The sequence below is a fragment of the Hirundo rustica genome, chromosome 17, assembly GCF_015227805.2.
Source record: "Hirundo rustica isolate bHirRus1 chromosome 17, bHirRus1.pri.v3, whole genome shotgun sequence".
NCBI classification, from domain to species: domain Eukaryota; kingdom Metazoa; phylum Chordata; class Aves; order Passeriformes; family Hirundinidae; genus Hirundo; species Hirundo rustica.
The window spans coordinates 10,228,709-10,252,932 of record NC_053466.1 but is presented as its reverse complement, the minus strand read 5'-3'; the positions used below and the strand labels follow the sequence as shown (position 1 = coordinate 10,252,932).

General features: G+C 40.3%; 1 protein-coding gene across 11 annotated transcripts in view; it reads left to right on the top strand.

Moving 5' to 3' along the window:
* The window catches only part of CIT (citron rho-interacting serine/threonine kinase), a 68,084-nt gene that overhangs the window by 6,357 nt on the left and 37,503 nt on the right, over positions 1-24,224 (top strand). For 7 of the 11 annotated variants that reach the window (XM_040080716.1, XM_040080712.2, XM_040080713.1 and 4 more), the window contains exons 8-16: positions 296-499; positions 1,042-1,195; positions 8,505-8,685; positions 15,704-15,809; positions 16,682-16,825; positions 18,159-18,278; positions 22,167-22,337; positions 22,580-22,639; positions 23,178-23,231. In XM_040080716.1, the coding sequence (XP_039936650.1) occupies positions 296-499; positions 1,042-1,195; positions 8,505-8,685; positions 15,704-15,809; positions 16,682-16,825; positions 18,159-18,278; positions 22,167-22,337; positions 22,580-22,639; positions 23,178-23,231 (1,194 nt within the window). The remainder of the gene's footprint in view (positions 1-295; positions 500-1,041; positions 1,196-8,504; positions 8,686-15,703; positions 15,810-16,681; positions 16,826-18,158; positions 18,279-22,166; positions 22,338-22,579; positions 22,640-23,177; positions 23,232-24,224) is intronic. The other 4 variants (XM_040080710.1, XM_040080718.1, XM_058422787.1 and 1 more) reach the window with 1 other exon arrangement.

Genomic DNA, 24,224 nt, shown 5'->3' with positions numbered 1-24,224 from the left:
GCTACTTTTCTACTTCAGCAGTTTGTACTGTATAATAACAATTAGCTCTGATAATTTGTCTCTTTATACCAAATAGCTTGCTTTGTTTGTTTATGAGCAGTTTCCTTAACCCAGCACTTAGCAGCTTGGCTTAAAATTGCTTTCTTAAAATTCACTGGGAGGGCTGAAAATTATATCTCATTAAAAAAAAAAAAGGGGGGGGGGGAGGGAAGGGAAAATAAAACTCTTTTTTAATTACCAAGATGCCACTGAACAGAAAGTGCTGTGATTTCACTTGGTTTATCTTTGCTCCTAGGTAAATGCCAGGCTCCCTGTGGGCACACCTGACTACATGGCACCAGAGATGCTGACAGGCTTGGGGGGGGATGGCAAAGCCTCCTACGGCCCCGAGTGTGACTGGTGGTCGCTCGGGGTCATCGCCTATGAAATGATTTATGGAAGGTCTCCCTTCACTGAGGGCACTTCAGCAAAAACTTTCAATAACATCATGAACTTCCAGGTAGAGAGAACTCCTTCCCTGTTCTCAAGTAAAAAGGCTGGAACTAAAGGCTGTTTTTCTCAACTTTACATAAAGGTTTATGGATGTCTCTGACTTGGTCGTGTTCATAAAATATTTGGCATGTATGCATTGTATTGTATTTATATGTCTCTGTGTTAAAGGTATCAAGCTATTTTTTTGTAGCAGGTGTCATCATCCCTGATTCAAAAAATCCTAAGCTGCAAACCTTTTGAAGTTTGTGAGAATTTTCTGGGGAAGTGTCTTGCTTTACTCTTCCAGTTGTGCGTGCCGTTGGCCATTGTTCAGCATAGGATGGTGCCCTGGGATGCCATTTACCTGGGGGGGGAATGGTTGTTCTTGTGTTCTTATCTTTACTGCAGTAAATGCATATAAAACCTACTTGGATAAAATGCACCATGCTTTATTTGTGTGCTATAAATATTCATCCTTTGTACCTGACATATCTCAGAATAATGAAACTTAATCTTCCTGTTCTGAGCCTGTTTTCCTACTGAGCAGAAATCCATTTCTTTCTAATGCAGAGATTTCTGAAGTTCCCAGAGGATGTGAAAGTTAGCAGTGACTTTCTTGACCTGATCCAGAGCCTGCTCTGTGGGCAGAAGGAAAGGCTGGGTTATGAGGATCTCTGCTGCCATCCATTTTTTTCTAAAATTGACTGGAACAATATCCGTAATTGTAAGTAGAATAAAATTGTATTTATAAGCAATTTCTGGGTTCTTTTGGTAATGGGAAAATTTGTACAATGAGTATTTAAGTGTGTTTGATTTGAATTATTCGTAATGAAACAGGACTGGTTCCTGGAGCAGGTGCTTCTAACAAAACAGCTCATTTTGGTTTTTGCAAAGGCTATATTAAAGGCTATCTCAGGTGAAAACTGTAAGGTAAGAGGAAGTTTAATAAAACTCCATATGATTTTCTGATGCAATTGCCATATAACTGCAGGCACTAGACTGGAAAATCAAAATGGTCTTCTCCATGTCCTTCCTCAGACTAAAAGGCATTGGTATGTTTTTCCAGGCCTTTCCCACCTGAATTTGCTTAATTTTAGCTTCATCTTTTCTTGTTGTTGTTGTATTTTCAGCTTTCTCTTTTGTTACTTGTGAATCAACTTTACTTAAGTTTGGTTTATTTTTTGTAGTACCAGTAGGTACTACATAGGGCCATTGGAGCTTTTTGTCAAAGTCAATGGGGATAAGGTATTGCTACTTTTTTTTTTTTTTTTTTTTTGGTCAAAAATCTGTTCATTCAACCAGGAATAGAATAAAACCAGTGAACCAGATAATTCTCTCTGCAGAAAACTGTTTATAATACTATGTAAGCAATGGAATTTGGTATTTGGAAGTACTGAGGTACCAACTCCATGGCAAAAGCAAATATTTCACAGTTCATCAGTGATCTCTGTATGGGGATCTGATTGTGTTGGAGAGTATTTTAAATTATTTGGACTGTAAGATTATCTGGGCAAGCAGCATGTCTGCCTTATGTTTTTTATCAAATATGCTGTAAGAGAATGATTGTGCTCCATTTTCCCTGATAAATTGCTAAGCCAGTGCTTCTACTTTTGATGACTATCTCAGCACTTCAGCTGTCAGCTCCACAGACTGTTTGCTCACTTTTCTGTTGATTCATTAATTTTGAACTTGTGGAGCTGCTGTTCTGTTAAATTCCATTGTTTCTGCCCTTTGAGAGCCGTTGAGCCTCGAGCCCTTTCCATCACTTTAGCATACATCTCCCAATGCTCTCTGCCTTCTCTCCCCCGAGCCCTGCCTAAGCCACCAGTTTCTGTTCCTGAATTGTGTTGCATTCATATCATATTATCTCAGATATAGAAAGAAGAATGACACGTGAGCATATGTTCTGGTGTTTCCTTGGCAATTGCCTGTCTAGTGTTCATACAGCTGCACCAGCTAATGGAGCATTTTTCCAATTCGTGTGGCAGCAGTGATCCTGATGGACGAGCCAGGAGGCTGCCCTGGTGTGGTTATAATGTTGGAGTACTCATTTGGGATTTTAAAAATCCCATTTCTCTCTGCAGCTGGCCAGTGGATTGCATCACTCCCTGTAACATCCACACCTACCTGCTGTGAGGATTCATGCAGTTTTGACCCCTCACTTCATTGCTATGCCTCATACTTGATAAACCCCTGCTGTAACTAGCACAAAACGCAGCAGTCTCCGTGCTTTAAGCAGCAGATTCAATGTATCACCTATTGCTTCGCTCTCTGTAGTGGTTCTCCCTGTGCTGGTTTTTGTGAGCAGTGTTGCTGTCATTCTGTTCAAAACCTGAGTCAGGTTTGACCTGGGCTGACTAAAAGCTAAAGGTTTCTTTCTAATCTTGACCTCTGCTGGTAGTGGTGTTTAACTGAAGCAATGGCACCTTGAGAAGATGGGTGACGGAAGAGGTCACAGGATTTAGATTGACATTAAAGAATCTTACTCCCCCAAGTTAATCTGGTCAAAGACTTTAATGTTATGGAGTGTTGGGACTGGGTGATCCTAAAGCCTTTGCAGACTGAAATGACTCTCTGATTCCACAATTGTTAGACAAATTCTAACAGTGTCAGTATAATCAGACCTTCCTATAGTCAGTCTATAAGGGCAGTGATGTAATTTCTATTTCAGGCTGAGCAAGGTAGGGAAAAAATCAGTACCTTTGCCTTGCAGGTATTTAATTATCATGCTGAGAGCTCCAGGATAGCCATTCTTAATGCACCGATTTTGGTTAAGAATGTGTCATTAAGGGGCTTTTCAGTGTTACATTTTGTTGTTATGGTAACCTATGAAACATTTGACTTTTTAGTAAACCCCTTTCCAAAAGATCATTGCCTCTAAAAAAAGCTCCCAAGTTCCCCTGGGTCCAAGTTACATGTGTCTGTTATGTAGAAGCAGCTCTTAAGTTACAGAAACAGAATCAAATCATTAAACCTCAGGTCAGGTTTATACGAATTTGTCTCAACAGGTGATTTTTCCCCTTTGTTGGAGTATTGTACTGAAACACCCTTATAGATTCTGCTCTTTGTTGGTTTTCTGCTATTTAATGTCTTCTAAAGCTTATTAAAAAGACCCCATCCCAAAACAGATAGCACCACACTTCCTCCCCCCAGAATAAAATAAACTTTCAAAAGTTTGTGTTCATTTACTGAAGAGTTTTCTGAAAATATTTTGGATTTTTTTTACCTGAAATCAACATATTTGTATCTGTGTTTCAGATATATCAGGTATTTCACTGGAAAGTTCATAGCAGAACCATTTGATACCTTAAAAGTATCTAAAATCAGAGGTAGAGAATGACATACTTGAGTTACCAGCATCAAGGCTGCATTCTGTATAATTTGGGGATTTTGCTAGTTGTCTTTTGTTATTTGACATCCGTAAACTGCATCAGCTCTTTAATTTGGGATTAAAAATCTGCTTGCTGAAGTCCAGCTGGGAGATAGTCAGAAAACATTCATTCTTACCTAAGCAGTGTGAGTACAGCATTGAGAGCTGTACTCTCTGTACACATGAAGAGCCTTTCATTTTAAGAACTGCTTTGTAACTACAGTCCAAGAAGTCTTGAAAATGGAATGGCATTATTTGGACTTGCACGTGGAAACCATATATTTGAAAACACAAGAGTCAATGTCTTGTGCAAACAGAAGAACTTGAGAAAGTATTAAAGACTGATTTTTAAACTGTTTTCTGCTGTTAAGGCAGGACCCAAATCTCATTAGTTGTAAATCCAAGACACTTGTCCTTATGAACACCACGTTGTCAGTCAGGATGTCAACAGTTACACATTGTGGGGTTTCGTTTAAATTCTTGTCTTCAGAAAAATGTATCGACTTGTTTCTTGAAATGGAGATCACTTGCTTGGTTGGAATTCACTTTTATTGATAGAAATGTATGTGTTGGATCGTTGTCTTGACAAAACAGTAAAGGTGTTAAGATAATAGTGTATAGATATGGTAGAACTAGCACAGTGCCTTTCTTATAGGAGGTCTTAGCAAAAATTTCCTTCAGTTTCATCACTGGGATTATCTATTTTTCTTTCATAACACTTTCTCAAATAGGTCTGTTAGAGCCTGAGGAAGAGGAATGCCTAACCTATTTAAAAAGGCTGTGTGGATGCTTTTCCTCAGAAAGCATTTATAGATCACCTTGTAGATCAAGAAGAGAGACACTTTTATCCCCAAGAAACATTCTGTATTGCCTTTAAGTTTCCTATTTCAGTTGAGTCTTTCACTGTCCCAGGGGAAATGCAGTCTCTTTTTTCTGAATTTGCATGAAAATATTTTGAAAGGCTGGAAAGACCTGGTTAAGGCAATGTTCTTTGTACCAGTCATAAATACATACACTGAAGCAGAATTTTAAAAAAAAGGGGTTTTTTTTCATATGAGACATTTTATCTAATCTTAATGATAAGCTGATTAAAGTACTGGAGTATGTGTGGTGGTCTTGGATTTTTCCTTTTTACTTTTTCATTTTTTTTTTTTCCCTTAAACTTAGCAACCTACAACACCCCCTTTTCCTCTGAAAGTCATTCTTTGGAACAGATGGAAGAGGGTTACATCCTTCCACAAGTGGGGATGTATCTAGGCAAGGAATCGGCTTTTTTAAAACACACAGTTCTCTCCAAGATACTTTAAATGGTAAACAGAACATGTACATTTGTTGTTACGTGTCGGAGACAAAAGGAGCTCTTTGTACCAGTTTGTGTGAGTAGAGGCACTGGTTTACTGTCCTTTTGAATAATACTTTTGCCTCCCTTTTGGATGAGCCTGAGAAAAGTGCAAATTTGTCTCCTGGTCAGGTGTGATGGCATGGTGCTCACATATATTCCTTATCTTGACCTCTGCTGAAGGATCCTTCCTTTTAAAGAAGCAGTTGATGAGCACAAGACTGTATTTGTGTTCACCAGTCTTCATCCTGTTCTCAAAATGCTGTAGTTGTGTGACACCTTTCTGATTTTTAAGCAAGAAATAATAACTAGAGATTGTGCCATCATGTGACCACACTTGAGAACAAAATTGCTTGTCTGTTTTAGCTTGATTTTACAAGATTACTCTGTTTATTCTATGGGTGTTTTGGACATCAGATAAAGAACTCCTTAATCAGAGGAATAAAAATCTATGAAGAAGCTTCTAAATAATTAGCAACATCAGACAGAGTAGATCTAGCTTTTGTTTTTTTAAGTTATTCCCTCTTACCCCTAAGTGATTTTTTTTTTCCCTCCAACATGCTGAATCTTCTTCAGAAGTTCAGCTTCTCATTTTCAGTCACTGTTGACAAATTAAGGACTACTTAACATCTAGAGGTGTTTTTGTGGAATGACTGTTGCAAGTTTTGTCTTTAGTTGCTACTATTTCTTGATACAAATAGTAGCAACAAAAGTAGTAACAAAATTATACTGCAGGGTTGCCGAGATTTTGGACTGTTAGTCATGGATTTTTTCATTGTTTTTTAATCTAGCATTCACAATTTCTCTTCTTTGTTCTCATATTTTATTAAACATCAGAGGAAGCTGTAGTGTAAAACCTTGTGCTCCTTAAACTAGTTTCCCACCAGCCCCAAAGGTTTCTCTGTCTCACATTCAGTTTTACCTTTGTGCATCTGTTGTTCCCCCACTGAGTGCTTTTTCATCTTTTTATGTGTGTGCACAGCTAAATGACATTTTGAGTGGTTTGAGTAGCAATTCTTGTTGGTAAGAGGATCAACTTTCTGTTTAATTGCAAGGGCTTGAAGATGACTCTTAGGATTTTCTTTGCTAGTTTCTGGTGGGACGTAAGGCTCTAGACCTCTGAGATGAAGTTATCTATCACGCTCTGGGGAGTACAGAACAAGGTGCTCGTACGATTATAAAAAAGCAGCTAAGTTGGTTTTTGTTACCTCTTTAAAAACATTCTAGACTTTTGTAGATGAAGTGAAGAATTTGCTGTTTTCTCTATCACTTTACCTCATAGACAGTATCTGCCTTAAAAATCCCACAGCAAGCCCTTTCTGTGAGAAAAAGCGCAGAGTTCTTTCAGCAAAGATCCTGAAACTAAAAAAATACTAATCCTGAACTGATCCTCCTCTGCTGTAAATTAATTACAACTTTGGGCTTATCTTTGCATTAAAGATGATATTCTTAAAAATTCTTTTCTGTTACTTCTCTAATTTTAATCATTAAGAGTATATGTAAGAGTAGCTGGACATTATCCTGACATTAAGTGATTTTTAAAAGGAAATACATATCCCAATCAACAATCTGTATTTCAAAATTGTGTTTATGGTGCATAAATATCATCATCATGTTACATATTTTTATTATAACTGGTAAAATAGAAGAAATTAATAAATTCATGATACTGACATAAATTTAAATGTTCTGGAGCTGGTAAGCTCCAGTAGTCTGAAACTGCTTACTACAGAACCTATTTAATTTGTATGTCTTCCCCATTTATCTCATTCTAATGTACTTGGAACTACTGTACGTGAACAGCAGCTGCTTCATGGAATTTCTTCTCACTTCCCTGCTTGGGAGCAGCGTCAGGATGGCTCTTCGGGGAGCCGCTACCAAAGCCTGCGCGTGTAGCTGGGATTTGGCAGCCTGCAGACAGATACCTTGTTTTATTTTGGCTGTTCATGCTGGTCTGGTGGGTAGTTCCAGCGAGGGGATGGAGAGTTAAAGGCGGCAGTGGAAGGCTTTGGCAGCCTAGAGGGAGCCAGCGCCTCCAGCCGTGCCGCGCTGTGCCCCTGCCGCTGACGGGCAGCAGCGTCTGTCACGCTGCAGGCAGGCAGGGTCAAAGCCGGCATGCGGGCACTGGGGAGCAGGGAGCCTGCACTGCAGGGGTTGGGATGTTTGTTCCCGGTCCTTCAGTCCTCTTCAGCCCTTCAGCTACGGGAGATCCATACTGGATCCATGGTAACGGTTTTAGCACACTCCACTTCCATCAGCTGCTGACAAGGGGCTGTTCTCGCTGCTGGCTGAGGAGCTGTCTCTCTCCTTTGCTAATCTCAGAGTTGCAGTGAGGGGGGACCCGAGTGATGAAATAAATAAATAAACGTTAGGAAACGTGATTTAATGAGGTTGGGATTGCACAGCAGGGCTTCTGCATTCGTTCCTTTCCCACACGTAGCCAAGCCAGCAGGTAGCTCGGGTGCTGCACATCACCGAGAACTTGTCCTTTTGTTCCTTAGGTTAATTAAACTGAAGCGAGCACGAGAAAATCATCTGAAATTAAACAACTGCTTAGCAAGTTAAGTGGTACCAATTTAGAAATTATAGTAAGAAATACATTGTAATTCCTGCTATTTATACCTCTCTTCAGAGCTGATTGTATCAGAGCCAGACTGCAGTGGTGTCCCGGCAAGAGTTCCAGATCTTAAGCAAGCTCCTTTAGAGAAATAAAATCAATCTTCTTTTCCTAAAGACCAGTGAATTTTTAGTAGCTGTAGTTTATTAGACCCTTCCAGGAGAAAAGACCAGTTTGCTGTTGATTAGAAACCCATGCTGGGAAGATTCTTGTTAGTGTTGAAGGGTAAGATATATCCCTTAGCTGACTAGCACAGCATCGGGGCTTCTTTCTCAGGTAGTGTCACTAATTGGACAGGTTGGAGACATTTTCCTTTTTGAGATGAATCAGAATTGACAGGCTTCTGGCTATATTACAGTAATGATTCTCTTAGCCTGGTGCTTTGATTTTATTATTTATGTATTAAAAAAACCCCAACATCTTAACCTGAAAAAACCCCAGACCCCAGAATCTCCAATGCCCAAGCTCAATCCCAGTTTGATCAGTGTGGGAGATGCTGTGCCTGCAGAGTGGTAGCCATGTTGGCAGCTCAGGGGTTAATCTCTTGTTGCTGTAATACGCTTTGAGAGCAGCAGCTCAGTCTGCTTGTGTTAGCAAGATTAAAAGCAGGAGCTGCAGTGCCATTGCAAGCACTGAATGAGTGGGACTGTTGCAGAGTGAACTGTAGCTGAATTTTATCTTTTCTTCTTGCTTTTTTTTTCTACCAGCTCCTCCCCCCTTCGTTCCTACTCTCAAGTCTGATGATGACACCTCAAATTTTGATGAACCAGAGAAGAATTCGCGGGTTTTATCCTCTACGCGCCAGTTGAACCCAGCAGGATTCTCGGGGGAAGATTTGCCGTTTGTGGGGTTTTCATTCATCAAGGCTTTGGGGATACTCAGATCAGAGTAAGTAGAAATTATTGCTCAGGTGGATAGGACTGCTGGAAAAATGGGAAGGTTTGTTACAGAGAGGATGGTTTGTGTGTGTGTGTGTGAGGAAAAGGTGTTTTAACTGACCTGTACTCTGCTGTAGAGAAGCTGCCAGATTCGGGCTTTATCTGTTGCTGGTGTGTCTTGTGCATGTCCTACGGTTCTCTGATTATTTCTGGGATGAGGGGGAGGAAATGGGATGGAAAGAGTCATTCTAAACCAGTTATTATTAAAATTGTAGTTCAAATAGTTTGAATTAGTTGTTGCTGTTAAGCAGGGAGCAGTAGGTGATTGCATTTCTGGTACTGCAGATCCCTGCAAGGAGGAGAATACTGAGGAGTTCAGAGATGGAAAAAGGGGATGGTGTTATTTTATTGGGTCAGAGAGTGGGCACCAAGTGCTGGGAATGTGTAAGGCTGAATCAGTGATCCATAGAAAAGGAGCTCCACTAACCTGGGAATGTGCAGTGATGGGTCAGTGAGCAAGGGAAGGAGCTGCATGGCAGCTGGCTCTGTGCTGCTGGGTCAAGTTTAACAGGAGGACTGGACATTGCTGTGTTGTGTGTTCGGACACTGGAGATTCAGATAAAATATGCGGTGGCTGTGTGTGTGGAGGGATGTAAAGACCTCAGAGAGATGGTTTTCAATGGAAAGAAAACATGATTTCTGAGAGAATGAAGTCAGAGGAAAAGAAGAATATAAACAATTTGATGTGGTGATATAAACCATTTGACGTAGTGGGTGGGTGGTTTCTGATGACAGAGCTATTGAAAAAGTGTTAGTGCAGTGTGTTAAGTTGGGAAGTCCATAGCTCAGGACCAGGAGGCCTCTCAGGAACGCAGTGGCTTTGGCTGGGTTAGTGGCTCAATGCACTGTATTTTCATGTCAACCCTCATTCCCTGCTGCTGGTTTGCTCCCTTCAGGGACTTCCTTGTCAATCTGTCTTAATTGAGTTTCATTTTGTGTCATATTGGTTGTGATAGTTGCTCTGCAGTAAGCTTGTCACAGAATTTGGTGATACTGTTGACATCTTTGATCTTGCTCACGCCGTAAATCAAGGTTATATGATGGTTATGCCAGAAATAAAAAGGGAATCTTTGGCTTCCCTCCTCAGCAGAGTTGCTTTTATGGCAAAAGAGGAAGGAAGGGAGAGGATATAAAACCCCAGAAAGTATTCTTTCAGTGAAATGATCTAATACTGTCAGCAGGATGGAATGTTAGATCTGTAGATACCTGGGGTTAAAATCTGTCTTAATTTAGGAGTGAGATAACTTCAGCTGTTATCTTGTCTGCCTGGGGAACTGCAGTCCGTGTACCTATGTGGCCATTCAGGTAACAGTCAGAAAACCCTCCACAGAGACCATATATGTGTGATAAAAACATGCATGTAATTGGGCCCAGGGCCAGAACTGAAGAGGAGTGTGGGGTAAAGACTCAGAACAGTGGTGTAACTGTGCTGGAGGCTGAGAGAGCTGTAGCAAATGGGCTGGGGTGCTTTCTCTGTGGAGCTGGCACTGAAAATGCGTATGGAAGTTACATTGGAATTTTGGGAATAGGTGAGGAGAGGTATAGCAAATGAGTATTGAGATTAATGTCCTCTGCAGAAATTCTGACTGAAGTAAAATTTCTGTTTGGTGTGGCCTGTTTTTTCTTAAACTGGAACAGAAAGTCATCTTATATTTCATTTTTCCCAAAATAATTTTAATATGAGCAGATCGTAATGTTTTTTTTGTTCTTGAGTGAGATATTGATTAATGCACTTATTTTTAGCAGTAAATACTTGCATTTTGTTCTAAGAAGGTGATTTAAGTGTGGCAAAGCCGTTATGAAGACTTTAAAATACCTGTATTTAAATAATGCAGTGATTAGTTTATTCTCAATACCACTGCAAATGGGTCACAAAGATAACTTCTTACTCGTAAAATATTGTCTGGTGTATGTTTTACTTGAGGAAATACAGTACTGTTTCTGTCCACACTGCCTTGAAAATCAAATTTTTAGATGAAGAATAGTAAAGCATGGAGGGGGCTTATCTGTTGTGAATCTTGGGATGCCTTCCCTGGAAGGTCCTAAATCATGAAGTTTATCAGTCCAGAATGTTTTTTTTTTTTAAAAAAAATCTTTTCCTGTGAAAGTCTAACCTTATGGTTGCTAAGTGATGCAGATCTGTTTTCCTGTCTGCAGCACAAATCCTGTAGTGCTGCTCACAGTAAGGCCAGGCAACTGCAGAGTGCCAGTGATGAGGTCCTTGAAACTTTCTGCACTTCTAATCTGGAGGCTGTCAAGCTGTGAAGGTGAGGGTTATGCTCTTGCCCTTGTCCACTGGACAGTAAGAAGCTAGGGCTGAGCTGGGAATTTCAAATACTTCAGAGAAGAAGCAGCTAAAGAAGGAGGACAGAAGAAGGATAACAGAAGTTCTCTTTTTCCACTCTCCCAATGACTTTGGGCTAGAAGGTTTTGCCCAGGTCACTTAGACCTGTTGCCAGAACTTTTCATGGTTGGGGTGTAGTTTAGAAGGGTCTGTTGAATTACAGTGCTCTGTCTGCTGCCCCACACCATGAGATTTGAGAAGAATCTGTGTCTCTCTACCAAATGTGAGATTCAACAAAAATGCAAAAGGCACAGCAATAATGTGTCATAAGAAGCAATCAGGAGAAATCAAGGGCATTGTTTAAATCATGGGGTCCTGTACTAGCAAAGGGTTTAAGTGAATCTGCTCTTAGGAGAGCTGGGCTGGGGCTGCAGAGAAGGACCAGCTAACTCCTTCTCTCATCATGGCCTCTGAATTCTGGATGTGGGGGGGAAGAGTGTGTCTGACTGCAAATCTGGCTGCTGGTTTGGCTGCAAGCGTGTGGCTGTGACAAGATAAGAGGCAACCAAGGGTTTAATTCCATTAAAAGCCAGCCCCACCTTGCTTCCTGTCCCTAACCATGGCTGATCTCCAGTGCTTAGAACAAGTGACAGAACCCCTTAGCTGCCAAAAATATGCATCAAGTGGTGAAGGAAAATTTTTCTTGTACTTTGTAGGTGACCAGCAGAAGCATAAGAAAAATGTTATAAATCCGGGGCCAACCAAATATACCAAACTGCCTAATAAAAACAAATAGCTAATAAAATTACTGCCTAATAAAAATAAGTACCAAATAAAATATACCAAAACACTTAATAAAAAATAAGTGCCTAATTAAAAATAATTTATTATGCAAATTTTTGCCTGCCTATGTTCTCTCTGTAAGGTCCTAAGAAGTGATGCTCCTCAAGTTTTCTGGGGTTTTGTTTTGGGTTACCGGGGTTTTTAATTTAAAAATTTGATATGGATTCGTGACTGTCATTATAAAATACTGAGAGTTAAAATGGGCCATTCCTCCAAAAAGAAGGATTTCTGCTGATTTCTTCCAACAGTTTGTTGGGTTCTGGTAAGCTCTTTCACCAAAGATAGATGAAAGAGGAAGCACAGGATGAGCATACCAAAAATATGCTTTGCTTCAGCGAGCTCTGTTCACAGATTGATGGTATCACTGTTTGTTTTTGGTTGGTTTTTTTTTAGGCCTGAGCAAGCATTTACGAGGGGGCGGAAGGTACAGATGAGTATAATGCTAAAAAGAATAGAGCATGAGGGATGGGGGATGAGATTATCAGCACGTTGTGTGGGGGCCAGGATTAGGACAGATGGTGCCCATCGTTGTGAGAAGGAAGAAGCACAGGTGAGTTGGGGGTTTAGGACAGTGGCACAAAAGGACACAGGAAGTTACAAGGAGTGATGGGATGCACAAGGTACGAGCTGGATACCAAGAATCAGCTCAGAGCATTTCCTGTGCCAATGCCAATTACTTCATCTCAGCCACATTAGGACTGGAGGAGCTTTTACACAAGCAGCACCATTTCTGCTCATCCTGCTGGTTGAGGCTGCTGCTGATCTAGCTGTGAAATCACTAGTCAGCTCTCAGTTAACTTGGCTTTTAGTCATGCAGGCACTGCTTCTCTGGAAAGTAAATTGGCACAGCCAGTGCTGTGAGAGCTTGGTGCTCTAGACTTGGCTTTGGGGTTTTTTTAAATCTTCTATTGCAATTTTCTTGTTGATGGAACTGGTTACCTTTTGTTAATCTTTTTTTTCACACTTGAGAGGAAATAGCAGAAACTGCTCTGTTGTACTAAGAGAATTGATCCAGATGTAGCAGTTAATTAAATGAAATACTCTGAGATGGTCCCAGCCTGAACGATAGCCTTGCATCATAGCTTTTGATGTTGGATTGTATGTGTTTAATTTCTGCAATGTTGCTGACTGAGGAAGAATATAAGTGCCCCAGAAATGTGGGTATTTTGCACCTTGTCATGCTCTGTTGATAGCTTCTATCACCATGACAAGGCTTATTAGATTAGCCAGTATTCCATTTTTTTTGATTTCCTCTGTCTGCCCCTTTCTGATACTTTGAAGGTTGTATGGATGTTCAGGAAGTTGTTCAAATACAATTTGTACACAGGAAAGAATTACTGGGAGAGCATGTCTCCTAAAAACTGTGTGTCCAGTGCTAACTGAGATCAGCTTCCCTTGGGGATAAGATGTACTGTGTCCATGGAAAATCATCTTGTCACCAGCACCACATAGATTTTTAAGGAATTTCTTCCTCACTTTGGACAGGGATAAGGAAGAAAGATTGTAGTTGTGTCTGCAGCCTTCTCTCCCCTTACAAAGCCAACACCAACCCTGAGGAGCAGCTCCCTCTGCAGTCACCACATGAAATCCAGACTAGGGCAGTCTCCTGTGTCCAATCCCACCCCAATCCCACCCCAATCCCACCCCAATCCCATCCCACCTCGCTGAATCACCTACCTCTTGCAGAGCTCTTCATTTCTTCCCTGAATCCCTCCTGTTTGTGCCTGGGGATGCTTTCAGCTGGCTCACCATGAGAAATTTTTGAAATACAAAATATTGCCTGTAATATTAGGCTCTGATTCTTTTAATAGCAAATAAAATAAACAAGCCAAAATGACAAATGAGATTGGCTCCTTTGGGGAGGTGGAATAGAAGACACAAATAAAACCAGCTCTGTGAGAACTGGCTAGAGTTTTCTTAGGTAATGCCTCAGATCTGAAAAAAATGGAAGTAAAAAAGTGATGGTTAAGGTTGAAACTAGAATTAAAAAAAAGATTGCTCTAGCCAATACAGCTCAGACCTGTAAAACTAAATTTTTATTATAAGAAGATTTTCAGATTTGTCTCAGTACATATTTGCAGCTATTTACATATATTTGATTAACATTTGAAAGCAGATTCCTTAGTGTCTTTTTTAGTTAATGTGAGGTTTAATTTGTATTTTTAGACTGCTTTTCTCAACTATTCATTTTTAGCCTTGTTTGTACACCCAGCTGTTATGGGATTTAATATGCATCTTTCTCAGATGGTTGCTTTTTCTCTGTAGGAGTATAGACACGCTTTATAAATTGATTTTTAAATATGGTAATTTGACGGATCGGATTGATTGGACCAGGGCTAAAGGAATGCTGTATAACAGCATTAATTTTAAACTTTTTTTTTTTTTTTTTTAGTAAGTCCTGATCATATCTCTATCATTGACATGCAGGATTCTTTCTTCTAAGTTTTTCCCTATCAGGTTTCTGAAGAGATATATTCATATCTGACCTTTCAAGGCAGCATTGGTGGATTTTGCTGTGCTTGTTTGCTGATATTAGAACAGCATTTCCTAATCACTGCTCAGGGTGGTGGTGCTGAAGATCTGTTTGATACAGAAATGTTGCTGCATTTTTGTAAAAATCCATGTAGATCTTTATGTGCCTCTGCTGCATATCCTGTTGGATTGAGGAGTAGATTTTTCTCAGAAAATGGTGGTGATGGAATGAAACTTTCCTTGGTGTTGAGAGGAGCCTGTGCTGCTGTGTGTGGGTGTCTGGCTCTGTGCAGAGAGCTGCTCAAAGCTCCTTTCTCTCCGTGGGGATAACTGGCTGCACACCAAACTGTGGCCAGGAGAAGCAGAAAGCAACGTGTGGGCAGCCTGTGTGGTCTTTTATTAGCACCTTTATTGTCCTGCTGCGTTTTCATCTATCAGTTAACACTGCTTCCATCATTAACTGCTCGAGTCTCTAGTTCTGAATCATTTTATGCGAAGGAGAACGTGATTTTTAAAATTGTGTTTTGATTTGTGTACTTAATTTTTTGGTCGCGGGCTGCATATTTAAGACTGTGCAAAGCACTAAAAATATGCTCCTAAACATCAGGCGGCTTCCTATCACTTTCTAAAATAAGTTTAAACTAACAGGAATGGTAAAGTTCTTAAATGCTGAGTCCTAATTAGACAGAAAGCTTAAGAACAAGTAAATATTTTCTCCAGGTTTTTGGAGTTGAATTGCTTTGAACAGTAGAGTTGTGTCTCAGGAAAAAAAATACTTCTAAGTGGAACTCTGAAGTTCTGCAGTGTGACTAATCATATTGATATTGATTGGGTTTGTAGGGATCATACGAATTGGGTTAGGGAAGTTTCAGTTTTGATTCTCAGAATGTAACTAAGGATATTAAATTCTTCTTCCTGTGGTGCATATTGAAGTGTGTAGGGATTTGATGATCATCTAAAAACCTGTTTAAAAATAAAGTACCAAATAAAATGCATTCCTCTGAAAATTTGTTATCTTTCCAAATGGTTACGTGGACTTTGTGCTCTGTTTTTGTTGCACCTATAAATCCCTACAAATCATGCAAAACTGCTGCTGTGATTTATTGTTTTGGACTCTGACATAGCCACTGATGGAAAATATTGATATTGTAACTAGAAGTACACGTGGATTATTTAATAATGATGTACCGTCATTAGGTTTTATGGCATGTTTGATCTGCAATGATGGCTGTTAGGCTGTGATTGCTGCACAATCACATTTCTTTTATCCAGGAATAAGTAAGTACCCAGTGACTTTACAGAGGCCATGTAAATCAGATTTCTGTACCTTTTGCCCATATTCATGTGCTGTTTGGCTTTGCTCTTTTAGATCTGTTTTTTCAAGTGTGGATTCCCCAGCCAAGGTCAGCTCCATGGAAAAGACACTTCTTCTCAAGAGCAAAGAACTCCAAGACGCCCAGGACAAGTGTCACAAGGTATTTATTTATGCGATTGGCCACACCCATTGCTCCAGGAATCTGCAACCACTGTATGTCCAGGGATCTGTCAGATGCTGCTGATCATCCAGACTCGTGGTGGGCAAAGTGCTTTTCCTTCAGAGAGGTGGCTTCCTGTCCAGTACAAAGGGAGATGAATTTAGGCCATGCTGTTGCTGTAGATACTTTTAACTTAACAAGAAGCGGCGCTGGATTTTAAACAGTGCTTTTCTCAGCGTGCCACAGACGACTGCTTCTTCCTGCAGGCCCTGCCTCTTCATCAGACACACATTACAGCAGTACTGTTCTGAGGGCTCTTCCTCACTCATCAGCTCCTGCTTATATAACTGTTGTCACGTCACTGCTTATGGTGAACGTCTTGTAACTGTGGCTGTGCTCCAATAAAGGGAACCTGGTGGAGTCTTTTAACACTTACTGCTGGTTTTGAGACTTTTATGAGAGTTCCGTTACTTTTCTCCCTGCTCGGTTCTGGATTTGACCATTTGCTCCTGACAAGGAGATGGGGGGAAACCATCTTCTGGTCCAGCATGGATTTGGGATAAGGTTAAAGTGACCCATCTCTGCAAGTCAGGTGAAAAATGATTGTGTCTTCTTTGCTAACTGGGGTTCGAAGAATGACTGAATATGAACAAGCAGCTTGAATGAATGGGGTGACTTAGACTTACTGCTTTGTCCTTAAGAAGAACTGTGCATTCCTGGAGCAGAGACAATGGTATCGGAATTTAAACACCATTTGGAGAAACATAGCTAGAAGTCTCTTGGAGACAAATTCCTTACAAAGAGAGCTCTGAAAGTAGCAGTTAACAAAGCTTTTGAAGCCCCCCTTTATAACCTCTTGATATTTATTGCAGATGGAGCAGGAAATGACGCGGTTGCACCGGAGAGTGTCAGAGGTGGAGGCTGTACTTAGCCAAAAGGAGGTGGAACTGAAAGCCTCTGAGACCCAGCGATCCCTCCTGGAGCAGGACCTGGCCACCTATATCACAGAATGCAGTGTGAGCCCTTACACCAGTCCTTTCAGCTCTGAAGGCCTGAAATCTGGTGGTCTTTGTCTTTCTCTTCCATCATGCTTTCAGTGGGGTACTTGATGGAGAGAAAATACTATGTGAGAGGATATCTGTTGAACATGGAGCCCTGGAGTGTTTGCAAAAGCTTGATTGGTAGTTTTATTCAGATGTTGTTTCATGGTCATGTGCTTAGATCATGCAGGAGTGACTACTGTCCTGGTCTTGCTGAAACTCTTTGTGATGTTTGTCTTACTGGCTGTGCTAGAACATGCCTGGGTTGTGCTTCTTGAAGGTTTCTTAGCCGGAAGAGGATGGGCCCTAATCAGTGCCTAGACAGAAATCTTCAAGAACAAATAGGATTAGGAAGCAGTGGTGTTGCCTCCATCTATGGTGTCCTGAGTTCAGACCGACCCCGTTCCCCAGCGGTGTCAGGGAGGGTCTAGGACAGGTGCTATTATTCAGGTAGAATATAAAAATGAGGCTGTAACCCATGTCTTCAAAGATCATTTTTCATGAGAGCTGGAATGTCTGCCCAGTTGTCACTGGCAATATTCCAGTGAAGTTATTTTCATTCCAGTTGATAGTCTCTGTATTTTCAGTTAGATACACAATTATGTTTCCTCTCTCGTACCAAGAACAAAAACGTAATGCAGCTAATACTCTGATCCAGAGATTTGAAAACCATTTCTGATGTCTTGGTTTGTTGGGAAGGACATCTTTAAATGGGGCCAAGTGATTTTCCTATACTGAATGCTGCTAGGTAAAGAAATAAAATTCAGTTTGTATCTTTCTATTGATGAATAACAGTCAGTTAATAGGAGCACCACTCCACTGGTGACTCTAAATTTGGAGGTAAGGCACGTGCTGAGATACAGACTCAGTTCTTCTGTTCCTTATAGAAATTTAACAACGATTAAAGCATTTGACTCACTTAACAGCAACAAGAAAAATGTAAGTAACATGAAGTTGAAGGATTGTATCTAGGTTGTGAATTAATAGTGCTGGATAAAATATAGATATATGCTGTCAATAATGGATGCCTTTTGTGATCTGTGTTTGGTTTTTGTCTCTAAACCTGATGTGAGGAAGTGGAGATTTGAACTAAGATTTAAGCTGAGTAAACAGTGTTTGTAAAATGGGCTGCTTCTGTTCAGACAGGAGCAGCACTGGCCATGAATTTCATTAGGGTTCCATCATTGGTGCCTCCATTTTTTTTTGATGCCTCGCTGCAGTCAAGGAGGCATTTGTGTAACTAAAGATCTTCATTATACCACCATTTGAGAAACCAAAGCCTATGTATTGAACATTTTGCTTTCTGCAGAGCTTAAAGCGAAGCCTGGAGCAGGCACGGATGGAGGTGTCTCAGGAAGATGATAAGGCACTACAGCTACTTCATGATATCAGAGAGCAAAGCCGAAAACTGCAAGAGATCAAAGAACAGGTATTCCTGCTTCTTTGGGGAGCAGAGTGGCTGCCCACAAACAGGCATTCTTGGCATTTTCTAGCTCTGGTGCCAGGATTATGCTCGGTGTTGATAGGCTGTGATAACTCCCAAGCTGTGTGATTTCACAGGGGCTCCTGAACAATACAGCAAGCAACAAAATTGCACTTGTGTATTTTGCAAGTAAGCACAAACTCCAAACTTCACGTTTTTCTTTTCCTAGTCCTGAAAGTACTTTGTCTATACGATCAGTTTAGCAGCAAGTTGTAATGCTTTAGTAACATGTTGCACTAGAGATGACCTATCCATTTGAAATGGTTAAGGTACAGAAATTTCACATCTTATTGAATCTTCACCTGGGAGAGAACTGAGCTAACCTGAATTTTGTGGTTTTTTTTTTTTTTTTTTTTTTTTTTTAATTTACTCCTTTATCTTACAATTTAAAATACTTAATAGCATTTCTAAATAGAATGTGTGTTGCCTAACTGTTCTTTTCCTGATTTGATCTGTTTGCAAAGTCAAAATTAATAATTTTCTTTTTCACCCAAAGAATGTTGAAAATTCATTAATTCACATAGCTGCTCATTAAAACTAAAAGAGTCAAAATTAAAGAAAACATTTACAAATGTGCTCGTTGTGAGGGAGAACCCATTCAGTTTTATGAATTAACAGCAACATATACTGCATTGAGAAAAAGAAATTGAAATTTGCTATAGCATTCAAACAATTCTTTGTGATTATCTGTTGGTTTTCATCTTCAAAGCGCTTTACAAACGTTAACTGACTCATTTCTAAGTCTCTGAGAAAAGGAAGCCCAGAAACCTTGGTAATAATTCTCCAGACATGAGTAGCTCTTATGTAAAAAGTAATGAAATGCAAACCCAACCCTCTGGATGTAGTTGGCCTCCATAGACTTCCCCAGCATTCTTCTGGGTGGTTGTTTTATGTAATACAAGGGATCTAAAGCTCCCTGCTCTCTCTTCTGCTGCTTTGCTGGCAAAGTTGCTTTAAATACTGAAATGGGGAACATTTTTGATGATTTTAAATATCCGTAGATTCTTAGGCAGTACAGACATATGTAACAGAGGAAACATAATGCAAGTCATTTTTAATCAAACGCTTTGTCCCAGAATCTCTTAATTTGGCTTGTGAAAGATTCACAATGACATAGAGAAGCTGCTTAGTTCAACAAATGAATCCTGCAGACTTTCATGTCTATGGTGGCCTTCTGAGCTCCCTGAAACACGTGTGCAAGAACCTGGCAGCCAGGTATGCTGAGAGATTTTTGCTGACTCATATGAGCAGGTGGATCTTGGCCATTTAAGACTTGGACCATGATTTTTAAATCAGAGAGAACTGGGAATTGGAAGAGCCCCTTAGAGTTTTGCTGTTGGAGACCTGAGGCTTGAGAGAGAATGAATCAAATCAACAGCAAATCAGAATCTTCAAAACCCAGTAATTAGGTGTTTGATATTTTCAGGGCAAGGCTGTAGGTTCAACTTAACCTCAGGTACTTGGATAGAAGAGTTTGTGGGGTTTTTTGTTTGCTTGGGGCGTGTGTTTGGTTTTTGTTTTGCTTTGTTTTTTTGTTTTAACTAAACCTGTGCTCTGGTCGTTATTTGATGAAGAACTGTGTTACCGTGAAACACAAAGAAATCACACGCAGACAAGAGATTTTTGCAGAGGTTCCTCTGGTCCAGCTCCCAGCTGAAAGAGCAGAGAGAAGAGACCCCTTTGTTTATTCTTTTACTTTTATACATTTGTGGGTCTAGCAGAAGATTGGCTTTTTGGGGTTTCCACCCCTCAGCCTCAGTGGCCAGACGAATTGTCAGTTACAATTGTTTTCAGGCTAGAAATATGCAAACAAAGGACAAAGAATGAAAAACAAAGGGTTTGTTTATATTACTTCTGTGGGAAAGGTAGAAAAACTGCTCTAATATTCTACAGTAACTAAAAGATCTGACTCCATTTATGAAAATCAAAAGGCTAATAAAAAACTCAGAAAAACCAGGGTAACAGAACTGTACTAACAGACAGACTTGCAACAAATCAGAGTTTGTAATTTTTTGAAAGCCTCACTCATTTCTTTGTAGCTCCCTGATGTGATTTGCTTCAGGCACATGCCCTGAACTTGTCTAGTAACCTGTGCTTAAATACCTCTTGCTATTTTAAAACTCTGACCAATGCATATCCCAGACATTTGTTCTGTATTGCCTTGAGTGGTGTGGCCTGTTCCTCTGACCTGATCTTATTCAAAGACAGTCTTGCAGTTGTGATGAAACAAGAAAACCTGAAATATTACTAATTATCTCCTCTTCTTTCTTCTTTTCTCCCTCCCCATTCTCCTCCCTTCCCAATTGCTCATTGTCACAGTGGCAACTATCGTCATACCTGTAATTCTTTGGTCAAGCGTTTCCTGATATAAAAGCCCGGTATTTTAGGAAGTCTGAACAAATTATGATTTCTGAGCAGAATATTTATTCCTTCAAAGCATTCTGCCTTTGTTGTTCAGAAATGCATTGGTATGAAAAGAATATTTGCGTTAATACATGCTTAGTTATTAGAAAAAAGCTCTAATTCTTTCCAGCAAGAAAATAAGATCATCCTTCCACAGGAGACAAACTGGAAAGAGTAGGTCCCTGTCTGCCTTACAAAGCGGAGAAGCAGTTTTGGGATTACAAAGAGCCATTCTTTGCTCCCTGTAAGGGACAGTAAAGCAATCTGCTAAAGGCCTGGCTTCTGTCAACATCTGCAGAAGCTCTCCATGCTGGAGGATGAGGGGCTGCCATCAGGGTCAGTGCTCATGGAGCCACTGATGGAGCTGAAGGCAGCTGCCTGTCTGGAGGGAGCGATGACAAACCTGAGTCTGTCACGAGACAGTTACTCTTCTGAATATGGGGGAAGTCAGGCATACTGTAAGATATTAAAATGGAAAGAAAGATAGACTCCCCCACTGTCAGTCCTTCACAATCTTTGTTCCTAACTCTTGATGTGCATGTTTTCTGCTTGTTCTCACTTTCATAAAAAACCCCTTTGATTTTGGAGAGGGCTTTTTGGTGTTTTTTTTTCTTTTTGCGTTAGAGTTATTTTATGAAATGCATACTTGCCGGACCTAATAAATGCTAAACATAATTAAATTCTTCCAGTGAAGATATGTGAAGCAATCTCTTGAGTTAGTCTCATTTTGGGTTCCCAGTCTCATTGAGATAGTCAATTCAAATGTTCTTTTCTTCTCCTACCTTCCCCATCCAAATGCTCTGTCTTGTAGTCTCCTACATGGGGAATCTTTATTTCTGCCTGTATAGGCAAATAGCTGCTATGAGCAGTGTGAGTTTTAGATAGTATATCTAAGATAATATTTGGTTTTAGGTAGTCTCCCACACTGAGCAATGTGATCCTTTTTACCTCTGTCGAGAGAAAGTAGATGATAGCTGCAAGCCAGTGTGCTACCCCTCTGCTTCTCCTTCTTTCCTTTTACCCACGCTGTGCAGATCTGTGATAACTGTCATGTTATCAGCCTGAGAAAATAGGACTTGAGGGAGCATCTGGGCATTTAGTAGAGACATCAACTCAAAGGCACATTTCTGTTTCAGAAATTAGAAATGTAAGTAATTTCTATCATTTCTATGTATGTGTTCCTGCACTCTCAAAAAGTCGATGTTTTGACTTTGAGGTATTGAGTTGAAAGTGGCAAGACTCAAACCAGAACACCGTGGATGTTACTTTATTTTGTTTTTACTGTTTCATTTTGTACTTTTCCTTTCTTCTACGTGCTCTTAAATGCATCTGTTGCCTGCAGTCAGTATTCTGGAATCTGCTGCTCCAAGCATTTGCCCCCATTGCCTCTAAACTGTAATCCCTTCTCCTTCCCTTCCACCCCAACTACAGGAATACCAAGCTCAAGTAGAAGAAATGAGGCTGATGATGAATCAGCTGGAAGAGGATCTGATCTCAGCTCGCAGGCGCAGCGATCTCTACGAGTCGGAGTTGAGGGAATCCCGCCTGGCAGCTGAGGAATTCAAACGTAAAGCTGCCGAATGCCACAACAAACTGCAAAAGGTAGTTTAGGCTCCACGGGAGAGGGGGCTGAGGCTTGCTGGAGTATCTAGTGCTGTTTGACACATGCACACACGAGTTGTGGGTGTGCCCTTCAAAGATTAGCGTGGTTCGTACAACTAACGCGCCGTGTTTTTCGTGATGTGACTTATACTTCGTGTAACTGCTGGTGTTTAAATTGCAAGAGGTGATGACTGCATAGAAGCCTTGCTTTTCCTGAGATTTTCATGTATTTTATATTTAAGTTACAGGTTAAAGATCAAGGAAAAAATGAGGCAGGAGAGTTGTATTCCAAACTGGAAAAGGTATGTTACTTCAACGTCCTAGATTTTGCTTCCTTTTATGCCGAGAAACCAAGAAAGTCTTTGGCTAGTCAGTGGCATGCACGGCCTCACAGCCCCCACTCCCTTTCATTTCATGTTCTAAGACATCTTGGTGTGATTCACTGTTCTCTCTGATTTGATATAAAGCTGTCTCTGGATAACCTGTTCCTAAAGGATTATGTTGAGAAGCCAGGCAAAGACAGGCTGTTATGTGTCATCTGAGTTTGGAGTAAGGTTAGGCATACATCAGGGTTTTCTTTACTCAGAAAGAACAGCAAATGGAAAGCAAAAAGAATCGAGTGTTCTCACACTGAACAATCTTCTTGGTAGCCAAAATATTAAATCAACAGGAAGTTAGCAAAATGGGAATGGATTTGGCAAGGAGTGTTTTGGTTTGTTGGAATTACGGGGAGAAACCAAGATTTTTGAGAAGTGAATTAAATATGGTATCATAAGCAAAGAGCATCTTCTCCTCTTTGGTTTTGACTCTTTCCTTCCATCTTTTTTCATCTAACTGTAGATCAATACAGAGCAGCAGGCCAAAATCCAGGAGCTGCAGGAAAAGCTGACAAAGGTAACGACTGGGTGGTGAAAGTGAGTGTTTCACAAGATTTCCCAGTGAAACCTTAATGAAGAGGAGGGATGCACTTTGTTTTACCTTCAAAAATAGAATTAGTCATAGCATGGGGGATGATAAGGAAAAGGGGGTGGGAACTGGTATGTGAAATCGCTGGTGCTCTCAATATGCTTTTGGCTCTTGAGACATGTCAACAGTGTTTATTTTTGCAAATGAAGCTGAGTCAGAATTGGAGTAGAGTAGAGAAATTCTCATTTAAAGGCCTCTTGGGTATGCTCTGGACACTGCACTGGTCCCTTGCTTCTGAAGAAGGGCTCAGCTGGGTTTAGCTCACTAGTAAAACACATGTTGGACTTGCTTGAGTCTCCTAGTATATCCTGCTTTAATCACTTGACATTTCAGTTCTTCACAGTAAAAATGTTGAATGATGAGGATTCATGACATTCATGACAATGGAATAAAAACACCTTATCAATATCTGCTGAAAGTAGTGCTGAATATCTAAGATTTGCTGTCATGGTCAGTCTGGCACTTGAGGTGTCACTGTAAGAACAGTCAGGGAACTTCTCTTGTTGGAATCTTTCAGCAGGAAAGAAAGGGGCTATCATAATAATCCCCTGACTGAGATTTCAAACTTGGCACCTGCTGAGAGAGGGCTATTTCAGGGGTTAATGATCATGAATATGGAGGCCAAAGCTACATAGAAATAGTGCTTTTAATATTTCAAAACAATCATGTTTTTATCCCCTGTCTCCTTTTCTACCTGCATTAATGCCAAGGAATTACCTGTAGGCCAACAAGTTATTCTCCTTGTCCTTTAGTAAGAATATTTTGTGAGTTCTTTTAACAAACTTAGGATGAATTTGGGGATAGACTTAACTTTCAGCATGTAGGGTTAAGTAAACTTGCATTATAGCAAGACAAACGTGTATCCTAAATTCTAATTTTTTTGGTGAAATAGAAGTCAAAATGATGTAGCAGAAGTTAAAA